This window comes from Oreochromis niloticus, linkage group LG12 (assembly GCF_001858045.2).
Source record: "Oreochromis niloticus isolate F11D_XX linkage group LG12, O_niloticus_UMD_NMBU, whole genome shotgun sequence".
Lineage (NCBI taxonomy): Eukaryota > Metazoa > Chordata > Actinopteri > Cichliformes > Cichlidae > Oreochromis > Oreochromis niloticus.
Window position 1 is genome coordinate 28,517,293 of NC_031977.2, and position 13,574 is coordinate 28,530,866.

The window sequence follows — 13,574 nt, forward strand, 5'->3', positions numbered from 1 at the left end:
GGTCTATTATGTAATAACCATTACTATCTCTCTGGAGCCTTATCACAAATTGGACCCTGTTCAAAGGAAGGAAGTCTAATATTCATTACCTGCAGCTCATTTTTGTGTGTGTATTTTAGTGTCCGTCTGGTCGGTATGGCTGCTGGCACTGATGAAGCCCCTGATTAATGGTTCAAACACATGGCTTGTGCCCAGACTACCACTGTGAGTCACAGTTGGAGTGGCTATGGTGTGACTAGGTGGTATGATTCAGCGACCTTAGTTCCTGTGAGCAAGGTAACTGTGTGTCAAAAGCATAACCTTTCCCCTATATTTGCTTAGAAAACAGTGTTGCCTGCCTTTAATGTCACAGGGAGGATAAAAGATGGTTAAAAGAGGACTCTGTTAATGATTAAAAATTTCTTTTCCATTATAGTTTCTTATTGATTTCTTTTTATATCTCAGAAAAGAACTAAAGATATTTTTTTAAATGAATGCATCCTTTTTTTTTTATTGCTGATATCTCCTTTTTCTTGATGTGCCAATAAAGTCGGGTGGACGAAGCCATATTCGCACAAGTTGTCCTTATGCTGAAAACTGTTGTTGTTGTTGTTGTTTTTTGCTAGGTCAAAGTATCACCTCATAAACCCAGAGAGATCTCATCAAGTTTTATCATTTATTCTATGACCGGCCTCATCCTTCATGTGATAATAACCGCCATCACAAGTTTAACTGAGACAATAAACACTTTAATAATACCCCCACCCACCAAAGCTTTGTTATCTTATTGGACGCTTGACACTTAATCCTGTGACTGAATATAACCAGTGCCTATAGCTGTTAGAAACTCCAAACAAAGCTACACGCAGATCTGAAACCCACTGAAACAAACTCACTTCTTTTTAGTACAAATCAAAAGTTTTTTTAGCCAGTTCTCCTTGTGCAGCTCTATCTGGTCGACACAACCTCTGCAGGAGGTGTTGAGAGGATTGTGCAAGTCTCGTGAGACCAAGGTACACGTTGATCTTATCAAAATCCCCTGTGCGTTGATACTTACCCCAGGGGGCAACATCTGTGAACCTGCATTGAGCAAAGGTTGATGCAATTTTGTCTTACACCTGACTGCAGCCTTGAAGTTGATGCCACTTGGGTCTGTCAGCAGAGAAGGTAGGATGTCATTTCTAGAGGAGAGATTTCTATGTCTTTTGAACGTGTTAAGTGAGAAAAGAATAAACTGCTATTTAGATTGAAGGATGTGTATAAAGATTTATTTTTACTCATAGAAATTCAGACTTGTTTCTGCTGTTTTTTCTGTTTTTCCTCACTGAGTATGTACACTGCAGATTAAACACGGCTCTGGAGATGTATGGTGAATGTGTTAAGTCAAACATATGACTGAAACGTAGCTGTAGATGTGAGCAGGGCTCATCCACAGAGAGTTAACATCTCTCACTGCTGCTGTTTTATAGATTTTCCAATGCATTTTTGGTAGTTAAGTTGTTTTTCTGTGTAATGTGAGAACCAAGTAACCGATGAGGCTAAAATCTACTTGTTTTGCATCACAGGACAGTTTATTAAGTTTTTACATAATCTGGAGCAAAGATCTTTCCTCTGCTACTTAATATTGCCAAACTGCAGTTTTGTAAGTTTATGAACTTTGGTCCAGAGAAATCTTGTCAAGGGCCATCTTGAAATTTTGAGGTTGGACTGAGATCGTGCTATCTTGACAGATTTCAATCTTTATTACAAAGTCAGCATTTGTTAACCATCTGGTGCAACACTCATTATCAGATTTATTGTTGTTATATCCCTGCACAAAGGCTGATTGCTTTTATTGGTGCAGTTAATTGAACTTGGAGGAAAATATCTGCAGAAGATTTTTCAATTGTTTCTGCTGTTGCTAAATATTCACATTAGAGGGCATTCATTCACTGTGTGCAGCACAGAGCAAGGAAGAGTTATTTTAAGTCTGACACGATTGTTACTCAGTATGTTAACTGGCAATGGCAGCACTTTCACGATTATCTGGGTGAAAGGTGCTTCTGCTTGGAGACAAAGTATAAGTGTACGTGGATTTAGCAATGGTTCTTGCTGCAATACTAGCAGTTTCAACATGCGTGTGTGATTGGCAGCACATGCTGTGACCTGTTGGCTGTGACCTGTTGCACTGACTTTGGTGAATGTCAGTCACATATAAATGAGTGGAGTGATGCTGTTTCATCATAATCTTAACTGCTTGGAGAGTCCTCAGTGGAGGATTTCTGGAGGGTTTTAATGCTAATTTCATCTTCTCTGTTTCTAGCAGACATAAGCTCAAAGAAAATTAATTTATGAAGAGCAATAGCCCTGCAGTTATGGACGGTGACATTGAAAGGTATGTAAAGAGAGATGAGTGGACAAAATTTGATTTGTATGCAGATTTGATCCATTTCATTTTTCATTTTTATTTCATTTCCACTTTTTTTGTCAGGGATCATGTACAAATAAAAGAAAACATTGATCTGCTAAGAGAAAAGATGCATTGTACCAGATTTAGCTACTAGCTAGGTTCCATCTGTAGTCCCTGGGCAGGTCAAACAGATAATATAGGACCACTTCTTTTCAAACTATCGAAAAATTAGATTTCACGATTATCATCAGTTCTCATTCGTGTCATCTCAATGTCTGCTCCAGCATTCCTGCTCAAACTGAGTCAGATGCCACAGATTTAAAGACTGACAAATCTGTAATCCTCAATGGGAAATCCAAGACGGGCGACTTCAGTGCAACACTGGCTCCAAAGACCCATCCACCCAGTAACACTGAGCTACCGACCCAGCCTCCCATGTCGTCTGAGCAGAAGGGAGCTACTAAAGGATTTTCCACAGGTAAGGGTGAAATGGTGATGGTAACAGTATGAGAAAATGCCTCAAAACTAAAAGAAAATTGTCTGTCCTTGAGTGTAAACCGCAAAGTTTTTCACATAAGAAACCAGAGTGGATAAAAACACTTCTTTTCAACAAATTCTGTTTATTATCTTGTTTTAGGTTGATTCAAATAATTATTTTCAATGAGAAGGCTGAACACGTACAAGCATTTGCAAACTGTAAAAAAAAAAATTTGAATAAACTTTGTCACTTTAAATGTCAAAACGCACGGGAAGATATAACCAACTCTGTGGAGAAACAAGAAAATAAATATCATTTTTAGATATTTTCAGACATAAAATGACCGCAAGCTGGAAGGAAAAGAAACTTCTGGGAAATATGAAAACAAAAAAGACAATAACACTTTAAAAAAAACTGCTGAAAAAAATGTAGTTTTATTTTTTTTTATCTCTTCTTGCATAAAGACAGATGGCTGCAAGGCTTTACAATTTCTTAGGAATGCGGAAGCATACAGAATTACTGGGGTGCTAAAGATCATCTTGAACACGCCTTTTAAAACCACGTGAAACACTGTCGAGAATTTTCACTGGATGTCAGAATTCAGTATGTTGTTTTTGTGCTCATTCAGTCCTGTAACTAAAATTACATGGCTTCTTCTGACTGAACCTGCTTGGTAGGTATGCATCTGTAATGTGGAACTTCCTGTTTCAGCTCAGATAACAGCAGAGGCTTCACTGCACACTGCGCATTATAGTAACTCACCCACGGAGAGCACAGAGATATCTGCAGTCCTGTGACACACCTGACTAGCTGTGTCTTTTGACTTGTGATTCATGGAGAGTATATGCAACTGCCCTTGTTCTCCCAATACAGAAGAACCCAAGGCAGTTCCCCTGTCGACGGCCCATTTGGCAACAAATCTAGCCCCAGCTGACCTGTTATGGAGCAGCGGCAGAGAGCAGGCAGTGAGGCTGAGGATGGAGGATTCAGGGCCAGGCTCAGAGACTCCTATCACCATCCATCAGATGTTCCTGGAGACAGTCGAGAAGTATGGGGATCATCCAGCTTTGGTTTCCAAAAAAGATGGCCAGTGGATGACTCTAACCTGGAACCAATACTACGAGCAGTGTCGTGCAGCTGCGAAAAGTTTTCTCAAGGTTTGTTTGCTTGTTTTGCAAATTGTCCTGCATCTGTTGAACAAAAATTATACTTCAGTGAACTTTAAATATAGTGCAAAGAAACTATTTTGGCAGTCGTAGATCTTTAGTATGTTATTAATTTGCCTTAAACATTATTTCATAGAGTAAAGTTGGATTTTAAGAATTGTGAAATAATGAAATAATTTAAGCATTTATTTTGCATACACTGCAGTCATTCATTTTAAGGTATACTGTTGTCATTCATTCACACAGTTAGTTGTAAACTAAGTTGCCAGAGTTGTCATTTTTAACCAAGAGATCAGCAGATACTGGGGATCACTCCCAGGGATTCTCCCTTAGACCTTTCCTGCACCCGTTCTTGCTCTTTGGCCTTAAAAGGTCTTTGTTGCCTCCTGCATTAACCTCAAACCCAGGCGCTTAGAGGATTTGACACTTGTGTTCCTTTAAAGCGCAAACTTAGCACTTTTAAGTCATCAAATGCTCTGAATTAGAAACAAAGTAACCAAATAATTGTTAGAATTATGATTTAAATAAACATCGACTCCGTTTTTTTTTTTTTTGTGGTTGTTTTTAATTAGAAAGTTGTGTTTATGTAACTGAGCAATACTTTTTGAACTGAAGCCTGCATAAATCATTTAACTCCTGGCCCAGGTTTTATAAACAGCACTTCTTATTTTACTCTTCTTGATGTGAGAATAGCGTGCTGGAAACTTGGGTGTGTGAAATCCCCAGCTTGTGTTACGTTTTATGTTTCACAGCCATATCTGTGTCCCATGTGAGTGGAGTGGCTAATGAAACAAGACGTAGAAGTAACAAAGGTATACGCCTGCTCTGCTGTGTAATTAAAGTTACTTCTTTAAAAACATCTACCTGTCCTTTGTTTTTATCAGTTGGGGCTGGAGCGTTACCATGGTGTAGGGATTCTGGGATTCAACTCCGCTGAGTGGTTCATCTCAGACATCGGCTGCATCTTGGCCGGGTAAGATCACTCTATAAGGAACTGAATCTGATAACATTTTAAATGGATATTAGTCTATTTTTGGACCTGTTTTACCTCTACACTGTCTCATCTGACATGCACATTTATCTTTGTCCTTTCTTATCTCAGAACCTTTGTTTGTGTCTCCACCCACATGAGGCTCAGTTAGAATTACGTGGATGTAATATTTGGCATTTTTTAAAGCTGTCAGGAAGTACTAAGGGACATTCAACTTGTGCAGTTTGGACGCCTCCACAAACTGCACAAGTGCACAAATAGAATTCCTCCAATGAATTCTATTTGTGTCCCATAATCTAAAGACATGGGACAGGGTCAGGTTAAGTTTTGATTCTATAATCAGTGTGATTGTGAAAGGCCGTCTGCCTGTCTCTGTTGGCTGCCTCTCGCCCTGTGCCAGCTGGGATAGGCGTAACCACCCCTCACTTTAGTTAGTTTTTCTTGCTTAATCTACAGTTTAAAAAAATACTCACTTCTGTTCACCAAACAAAATATATAATTATTTTCCACTTCACATCAAGCTGTAGCCAAACTGGTAACTAATGACAGTGAGTCATACAAGGAAATATTTAGCTCAAGCAATTGTTTGTCCCTTAGAGGGCTGGCAGCCGGGATTTACACCACAAACTCACCAGAGGCCTGTCAGTATGTGGCTGCCAACTGCGAGGCCAATGTCCTGGTTGTGGAGAATCAGAAACAGCTCGACAAAATCCTGCAGGTCAGGAGTTCAATCTTAATTCACCACCATCTCTTTATAAAGTAATACATGTATTATTTGTGATATAGCATTTTATGGCATTTTTTAATAGTTTTCTTGGTCTGTATAAAATGTTTGTAAAGATAGAAAAGGTTCTGTCTTCACATGTTATCTTTGTATCTTTTAACAGGTTAAAGATCATCTACCTCATCTGAGAGCCATTGTTCAGTACAAAGGCGAGCTACAGCAGAAAGCACCGTTCCTGTATACAGTACGTCTACATAGCAAACATTTATTTACTTATCATTGATGCACTGTTTTGATTCAAGCTCCTTATTTCTGTAGTGGGAAGAGTTCATGAAGCTGGGAGAGGACGTGCCCGATGAGCAGCTGAATGCTGTGATTGACAGTCTTCGGCCCAATGAGTGCTGCACCCTCATCTACACCTCTGGAACCACTGGCAACCCTAAAGGAGTCATGTTGAGCCATGACAATGTGAGTAGCCCTGACAAGAGATTTCTCTCTCTCTGCTTCTAAAAGGTATTGGCTTTTAAGATTTAAGATTGAACTGAAAAGTCTTTGAATACTGTTCATTTTATTAAGTAGCCATCAAGTTGTTAAGGCTTAGATTACAGCTTTTTTCTGTCTTGTTCTAAATGATCAAAAGTCAGAAAAATCACAAATTTCACGTAGAAGCGTTCACCTCTTCCAAGGAGATTAGCCAAAATGACTGGCTCAGTTTGTTTGTTAGCATAATTAAGAATTTGTGGATGGATTTACATAAACATTTTATCTGAAGTCGAGCCAGATTCAAGTTAGAAATGAACAACTTTCAAAGATCTGGATCAAGTAAATTTTGAAAGATTTATTTTTTTATCATTGCAAGAGAGAGCAAAATGTTACACCTCACATAACATATGAAAACATACCAAACTGAAATAATAAAAACTTTGATAGAGAGGTAGTCTTATGCCAATTTACTGCTTTTTAAGTATTTGTGCTCTATTTTTTATGTTTCATTTGCATCTGGAATAGTTCATTATAAAACTGCAGTTTTCACTTCATTAGCTTAGTTCTAGCACCTTTAATAAACATAAATAAAATTGAATTTGCACTACAAGCTGAATTATTGCAGCATATCTCATGCAGGCTGTAGGATGTAAGGACAAGCTTTTAACTATGTTAAACCATAGCACTAATGGTTCAACTACAGAGCTTTTATATAATCTGGCGAGTTCTTCTACTGTAATTTCATAATGTTGTATCGATCAATGTGTGAGAGGAGTTTATTGACGTGTACTCTAAAGATTCAAGACAAATATTTGGCGAAAGAAAATACCTGCTGACTTTATCCCCACTTTTAAATGTGCAGATAACATGGACTGCCCATATGGGATGTACCATATTAAAAGCAAAAGGCGGTGAGGAGATCCTGGTCAGTTACCTGCCACTCAGCCACGTCGCAGCCCAGATGGTTGATATTTGGGTCTGCATGGGCTTTGCTGGGACCATCTACTTTGCAGACCCAGATGCCCTTAAAGTAAGCATGACTATTACTTCATGCAAAAGGAAACATTAACTATGACTAAACATATTTGACTGTAATAACCATTAATTTTTCCAGGGCTCTTTAGTAAACACACTTAAAGAGGTTCGCCCAACTTGTTTCCTGGGAGTTCCTCGTGTGTGGGAGAAGATCGAGGAGAAGATGAAAGCTGCGGGAGCCAAAGCATCTCCGATGAAGAAGAGAGTGGCCGACTTTGCCAAGTCCATCGGCCTGCAGTACAGCTACAGTGTCATGAATGGGTGAGACAGCGGCAGGGATTTTAGAAGAACACGTCACATGCTTGTACAGTTTAACATCCCCAGGCCATCCCTTTATGACATTCATAACACATAGAAAGATTTATTTGTCCATCTCATAGTGTTGAGAACTGTAGTAAATTTGCCTTTCTCAAAGCAGTTTTTAAGTAACTCGGACAAGCCCCCAAACACTGTGAGCGGATTACTTACAGAATAATTTAAGAAACAAGACTAGCATTAAGAAACTTGCACAGTGTACAAGAGGACAGAATAAATAAATTATAAAATTACAAAACAAAGCAAGAAACATGAAGAGAAGCTGAAAGTCTCAAACCAGGGCTGCAGGATAACCCAGCAGGGTGAGGCCAATCAGGTCTGCACAACATAAAAGAAGGTGCTTTAGGCTGCGATGCTGGTCAGTTCTCAAATTACTTTGTGTTGGTTAAAGAAATAAAAGGAAAAAGAGAGTGGAAAAAAAATCATGCAAGACACTGGCCAGGTGTTTTGCACTACGGCCAATGATGCTCAGCTTTACCTGGGAAAACCTTATTTAAAATCATATTTAAAGTTCGGTTAAGTTCATTATTCCTAAACAAAAAAGATCCTCAATAATTTTGATAAAATATTGGTTTGTTTTGTGTGTTACAGAAAGAATCAGGTGCCGTGGGGCTTCATGCTGGCTAATAATCTGGTCTTCAAGAAGGTGCGTGCTGCTTTGGGTTTGGACCGCTGCAAGATATGCTGCACTGGAGCTGCACCGATCACCAAAGACACTCTGGATTACTTCATGAGCCTGAACATCCCTGTGAAAGAGCTGTATGGCATGAGTGAAAGCTGTGGCCCTCACACCGTCTCCATCAATGAATACCGCGTCACAAGGTAGACATCGACATGACTGAAGTGTTGGATTGTGGTTAAAGCAGGTGTCAAAAAATATTGTGTTGAAGGTGATACATGCTTGTTTTTCATCAAGCATGCCTGATAGATTATAGCAACGTAATAAATTGTAAACAACAAACTGACAGCATCTAATAAGGAAATAGACTTCTTAGCAGTTGCCTGTTTATTTCAATCACAGCAACAAAACTTCTTTGAATCAACACTTCAGTCCATCTGAAGTCCTAGATTCATTGTTTCCAGCTCTGATTTTGTTTTTACAAACTTAACTTTGTCTGCTTCTTGGTGCTGAACAGTGCGTTTATTGGAGTTTGTTTTTGTGCTGAGCTTGAAAGGCACTTCAAGCTCTGTAGAACTCAGGAAGGCTGCAGAGGCATATTTCTTGAAAGATAAGCAGGTATATTACAAGTGCCCATGTGGTCCTGTGCTGACATTGCTATCATTGCCTACTGGATAAACTAGTTACAGGGTAATCCCCATATTACCAGGAACTTACAACAACCTTATATTTGGTTAAACAGCCTGAGTATAAAATACAAGCTTTCTAATAAATTCAACATAGAGCAGAAGTAAATTGAACTCTTTTATTGTGAAGGGGAAGTTTGTATGACATTGCTCTACATAAATAGAGGGAAGAAATACTCTAAAATAATAATAATAAAAAAAACTGTATGCAAAAGAGCAAAACATACTTAAAAGCATAAGAATAAGTCCTAAAAGCCCGAGGAGACATCTGTTTACATGTAAAAAACATTAAAAAAAATATGACACAACCTCTATGTTTCTGCTTAACTGGGCTCTTTCTGTGACACTTTCTGTTGTATTTTTGTATATTTTATATATTTTTAGTTAGCTTATTTGTTACAGTCATTTGTGTGATGATTAGTTTTTTGACTCCATTATCAATTATTACCATGTGCTATTTCAAATATCTCTGCAGTCTGCAGATGATCTCTCTTTTTCATGAGGCAGCCACAGCTCTTTATATATTCATACTTCCCGTCTAAATAAAAATGAGGATGGTTCGTTTAGACTAAAGCATCAGAAATCAGACGCAATTTCAAAATGTTTTTCCAACCGTATTAAAATATTTAATTTGGTTACGGAGCTTCTTACTGTAAAAAGTCAATAATGTAAAAAAAGGGTGTCAGGGCCAGGAGTTATTGTTGTTTTTAGGAGTACAACCATCTCCTTAAATTGTTAAATGATCATATAAGCCAGATTTGTGTTATTTTGCTCTGATTTCTATGTGCTCAATTAAAAGTTTTACTGCAGATTCTGGTCACATCACTGGCTTTTGATTTGTCTTTCCAGCTGTGGAAAGGTGATGATAGGCTGTAAGGTAAAGCTGGTGAATACAGATGCGGATGGGAATGGAGAGATCTGTTTCTGGGGTCGTAATATCTTCATGGGCTACCTGAACATGCCAGACAAAACCGCAGAGGCTTTGGATGAGGATGGCTGGCTGCACACTGGAGACCTGGGAAGACACGATGAACAAGACTTTCTGTATATCACAGGAAGGATCAAGGGTAAGCTATAGCTCTGAGCCTGGGAGAAAATGCACCAAAAGACACATTTAGGTTATAGATGTGACACACTTATTACACTTCTATTGACTGCCACTGGCAACAAAACAGCTGAGCCTGTTTCTAAACAAGTTCAGAAATGCTTTCCTATTTCCTAGTTCAAGCACTAAGAAGAACCAAGGTATGCAGAATAGCAACTCTGAATCACTACCGCAGCAGAAAACCACGCCTTGGCCATTCCTGTCATCCCACTACAGGAAATTGAGGCTACAATTTACATCAAACAACAGAATATTGGAGTGTAATGGTGTTTTAATATTTTTTGGCACACTTTAGATCACTGAGCATCCAAAGCTTTCCTGAGTGTTTTTGCTGTCCTTTATGATCCAGTGGGTAAACATGCCATGTCACAAAGCATAAATCATTTCAAACTGCTGTCCTGTTTCTAGCACCTTGCTCAGAGAGAAAAGTTCATTCGTTCTGAAGGCAAAAATAGGTTTAACCCAGTAGTAGCAAGGTGTGCCTAATAAAGCGACAGTGAGCATATATAAAGTTGTTAAAGCTACCTTAGCTTTAACAGTAGTTGAAGTATTACCCTAATAATACAACCTCAGAGGAGCTGACACAAACACGCCACAGATTTACCATCTGATTATTTGAGCACTACCAGCATTAAAATCTAACTCTTATTGGGAAAAGAAATAGCACACACTGTAGAAGAACGTCTTATGTTTTGAAAAGTGTACATTATACATTTTTTCATCTCTTTTTTTACACCATGAAGTGACGTTTTACTCAAGTTAACCCCCATCTGTTTGTATAATAAATTAAAATAGTGATTTGGACATATTGATCAGCATAATTAAAAATATGCTTTTTCAGAATTTTTGTGTAATCACACTTTTTTGTGTAGTGAGTGCATAAAAGTCAAGTCAAGAGTGGAACTGGCTATCTTCACTGCTAGTTGTTTAAACCCCTACAACCAGATATTGAGATACGCCAACTTAATAAGAGGTGACGCCTTTTTGTCTTTCCTGCACAGAGCTCATCATCACTGCGGGTGGCGAGAACATCCCTCCTGTCCCCATTGAAGATGCAGTGAAGTCTGAACTGCCCATCATCAGCAACGCCATGCTAATTGGAGACAAGCTCAAGTTCCTCTCCATGCTGCTCACACTTAAAGTAAATGATCCTCTCTTCCTGCATACAGGCACTGTTGCTGAATAAGCAAAAAAAAAAAAAGAGTTACCACTTATGTTTCTCTTTCTGCAGTGTGTCGTGGATGACAATGGCGAGCCCACAGATGAGCTGAATCAAGAGGCTTTGGAATTTTGCCAGCAGCACGGCGTAAAAGCGACCAAGGTGTCAGAGATTACAGCCAATAAGGAGCCAGCTATTTACAGTGCCATTCAGGCTGGCATTGAGCGTGTTAATGCCCGATCAACATCCAATGCCCAGAAAGTCCAGAAGTGGGATATAGTGGAACGAGACTTCTCCGTCACCGGAGGAGAACTGGGTCAGCTATCTGAAATTTATTTTCCTTTTCCTACAAGTTTAGTACATGTAGTACTGGCATTTAAAATAAGGAAGTATTTGCTTCTGTTTTTTTTTTTAACTTACTGTTAATCATTTTTAACCAAGGTCAATGTTTTGTAACTGGAGTGACTGCCAAACAGCATTTCCGTGTAGTCTTTTCAGCAGTGATTTAATCTCTTTAAGCTCAGCGGAATGCTAAACTTTATCATGAGATCAAAATAACCTACTTTTCTTTGTTGTCCTTCTAGGACCCACCATGAAACTGAGGAGGCCCATTGTTGTGAAGATGTACCAGGAGAAAATAAATGAAATGTATGCAGTGGCTGCAGGGAAACAATAGAGTGCATTGCACGGGGGTGAGAGGAGGTAATGGGAAACATGGGCAGAAGCCAGAGATGTATGGACATACATACTTTTTGTAAATAAAACACATAAGTCAGAGTCAAAATTTTGCCAAACATATCACTCGAACATGCCACATATAGACTGTATGATGACACAGATACTGCTTGGTGTCTGTCAGTTTCTGAAGGAAATATCATGAATCATAAATCCCACTGTAGCTTAAAGGGATGCAGATATGTAAGATATGTATTTTATACCTGAAGCAGCTGTATGTATTTAATGAGTTTTACAGCATTAATTGCCAGTTTCCTAAAGGTAATCCCACCTGGCAAAGACTGGAGATTAAAGCCATTTTTATAATGTGAGATGAATATCAGTAGTTTGAATTTATCCAATCACACATGTGCAAATTGTGAACTTTACATTTGTGCTTCTCCATGTACAGTTTGACACAGTTTAATATTTATTTTGAGATATTCCATGATTGTCAATTAAAAATGACCAAACTGTAATAAAAAAAAAAGTGCATTTTCTTTTCTGTGTGCTATATTTAAAATGTATATGGCCTATTGTTTCACTAAAAGGTATGTATATGCATTATAAAAATGCTTCAGTGACTGAAGTTCAAGGATACAGACCTTCAATTTCACTAGTAAAAATCTTACTAAAGAGAAAAGAGCTTCACTTTAACAGGAAGAGGCCTCCAGCAGAACCGGGCTCTTGGTAGGGTCAGGTCCCTGCATCCTTCATCAGCCTGAGCCTGTAGCAGCATAACCGGGAGCTGGCTCAGGGTCACCTGATCCAGACCTGAATAAGTGTGGAAATTATGATATCTTAAGGTCTTTGAGATATGATGGGACCTGATTATTCAAGACTTTATATGTGAGGAAAAGAGCTCAATTCAATTTTATTTACTTAGCGCCAAATCACAACAATAGTTGCCTCAAGGCACTTAATATTGTAAGGTAAAGACCTGGAATAATACAGAGAAATCCCAACAATGGGACAACCTCCCATGAGCAAGCACTTTGGTGACAGTGGAAAGGAAAAACTCCCTTTTAACAGGAGGAAAGCTCAGGCAGAACCAGGCTCAGGAAGGCGCGGCAGATCCAGTGATGAGAAGCAAGTATGGGAGAAATATGATTTCTTTCTCTCACTACCCCACCTGATGTATTTTGGAGCAACTGAAGACTCGGGGAGCTGTGAAGCTGTCAGTTTAGCACTGAGCCAATAATGCAATAATGACTTGCTACATTTCTCAGCCCTTCTAAAATAACAAAACAAAAACAAACAAAGAAAAACTTCTTGGACTCGAATAAAGAAAAGCTTCACAGGCTCCAGTTTAACTCTTAAAGTGTGGACAGCCTCATTACCAAAAAGATCCAGCTAGATTAGGGATATTTAAGTGCATGAGTAGCGAGACTGTGCATAATTGCAGGCAACAAAGCCAGAGGCAACACCTAAAGCATGGGAAAAAACACAAGCTACATTTAGCTGGGCCTAATTTCAGGACTTGCATGGTAGATCACATGTCAACTGCACACAGAGGTGTCTTAAGGACAAACTGTAATAATATGCCCGCTTTTCCACTTACCGACAAATCAGATTACATCCTTGGATAAACTTGTTTTCTTGAATCTTACTTCAGAGCAATGTTTCAGATAAAGATGGCATTTTGGCCAGAGAGAGTCTGTTCAACTGAGCTGAAAATGTACATCTTATCCTCCTGCATTGTTTGTCTGCTCAACTTTTTTTGTACTGGTA

The 13,574-nt window shown here is 38.8% G+C and overlaps 1 protein-coding gene across 3 annotated transcripts; it reads left to right on the forward strand.

The window, feature by feature from the left end:
• Window positions 1-1,002: 1,002 nt before the first annotated feature.
• Window positions 1,003-12,338, forward strand: LOC100707217 (long-chain-fatty-acid--CoA ligase ACSBG2). Of its 3 annotated transcripts, none has more exons than XM_005459781.4 (15): window positions 1,003-1,146; window positions 2,282-2,353; window positions 2,653-2,846; window positions 3,720-4,003; window positions 4,897-4,985; window positions 5,601-5,721; window positions 5,891-5,971; window positions 6,046-6,195; window positions 7,073-7,240; window positions 7,325-7,506; window positions 8,152-8,382; window positions 9,715-9,932; window positions 10,972-11,111; window positions 11,202-11,445; window positions 11,714-12,338. In XM_005459781.4, the coding sequence occupies exons 2-15, from the start codon at window positions 2,310-2,312 to the stop codon at window positions 11,803-11,805; spliced, it is 2,238 nt and encodes a 745-aa protein (XP_005459838.1). In that variant the 5' UTR covers window positions 1,003-1,146; window positions 2,282-2,309; the 3' UTR covers window positions 11,806-12,338. The 3 variants fall into 3 exon arrangements, with proteins under 3 accessions (XP_005459838.1, XP_003455309.2, XP_025752716.1); XM_003455261.5 differs by having other exon boundaries at window positions 1,012-1,146; window positions 2,285-2,353; XM_025896931.1 differs by lacking the exon at window positions 1,003-1,146 and having other exon boundaries at window positions 2,196-2,353.
• Window positions 12,339-13,574: the final 1,236 nt, after the last annotated feature.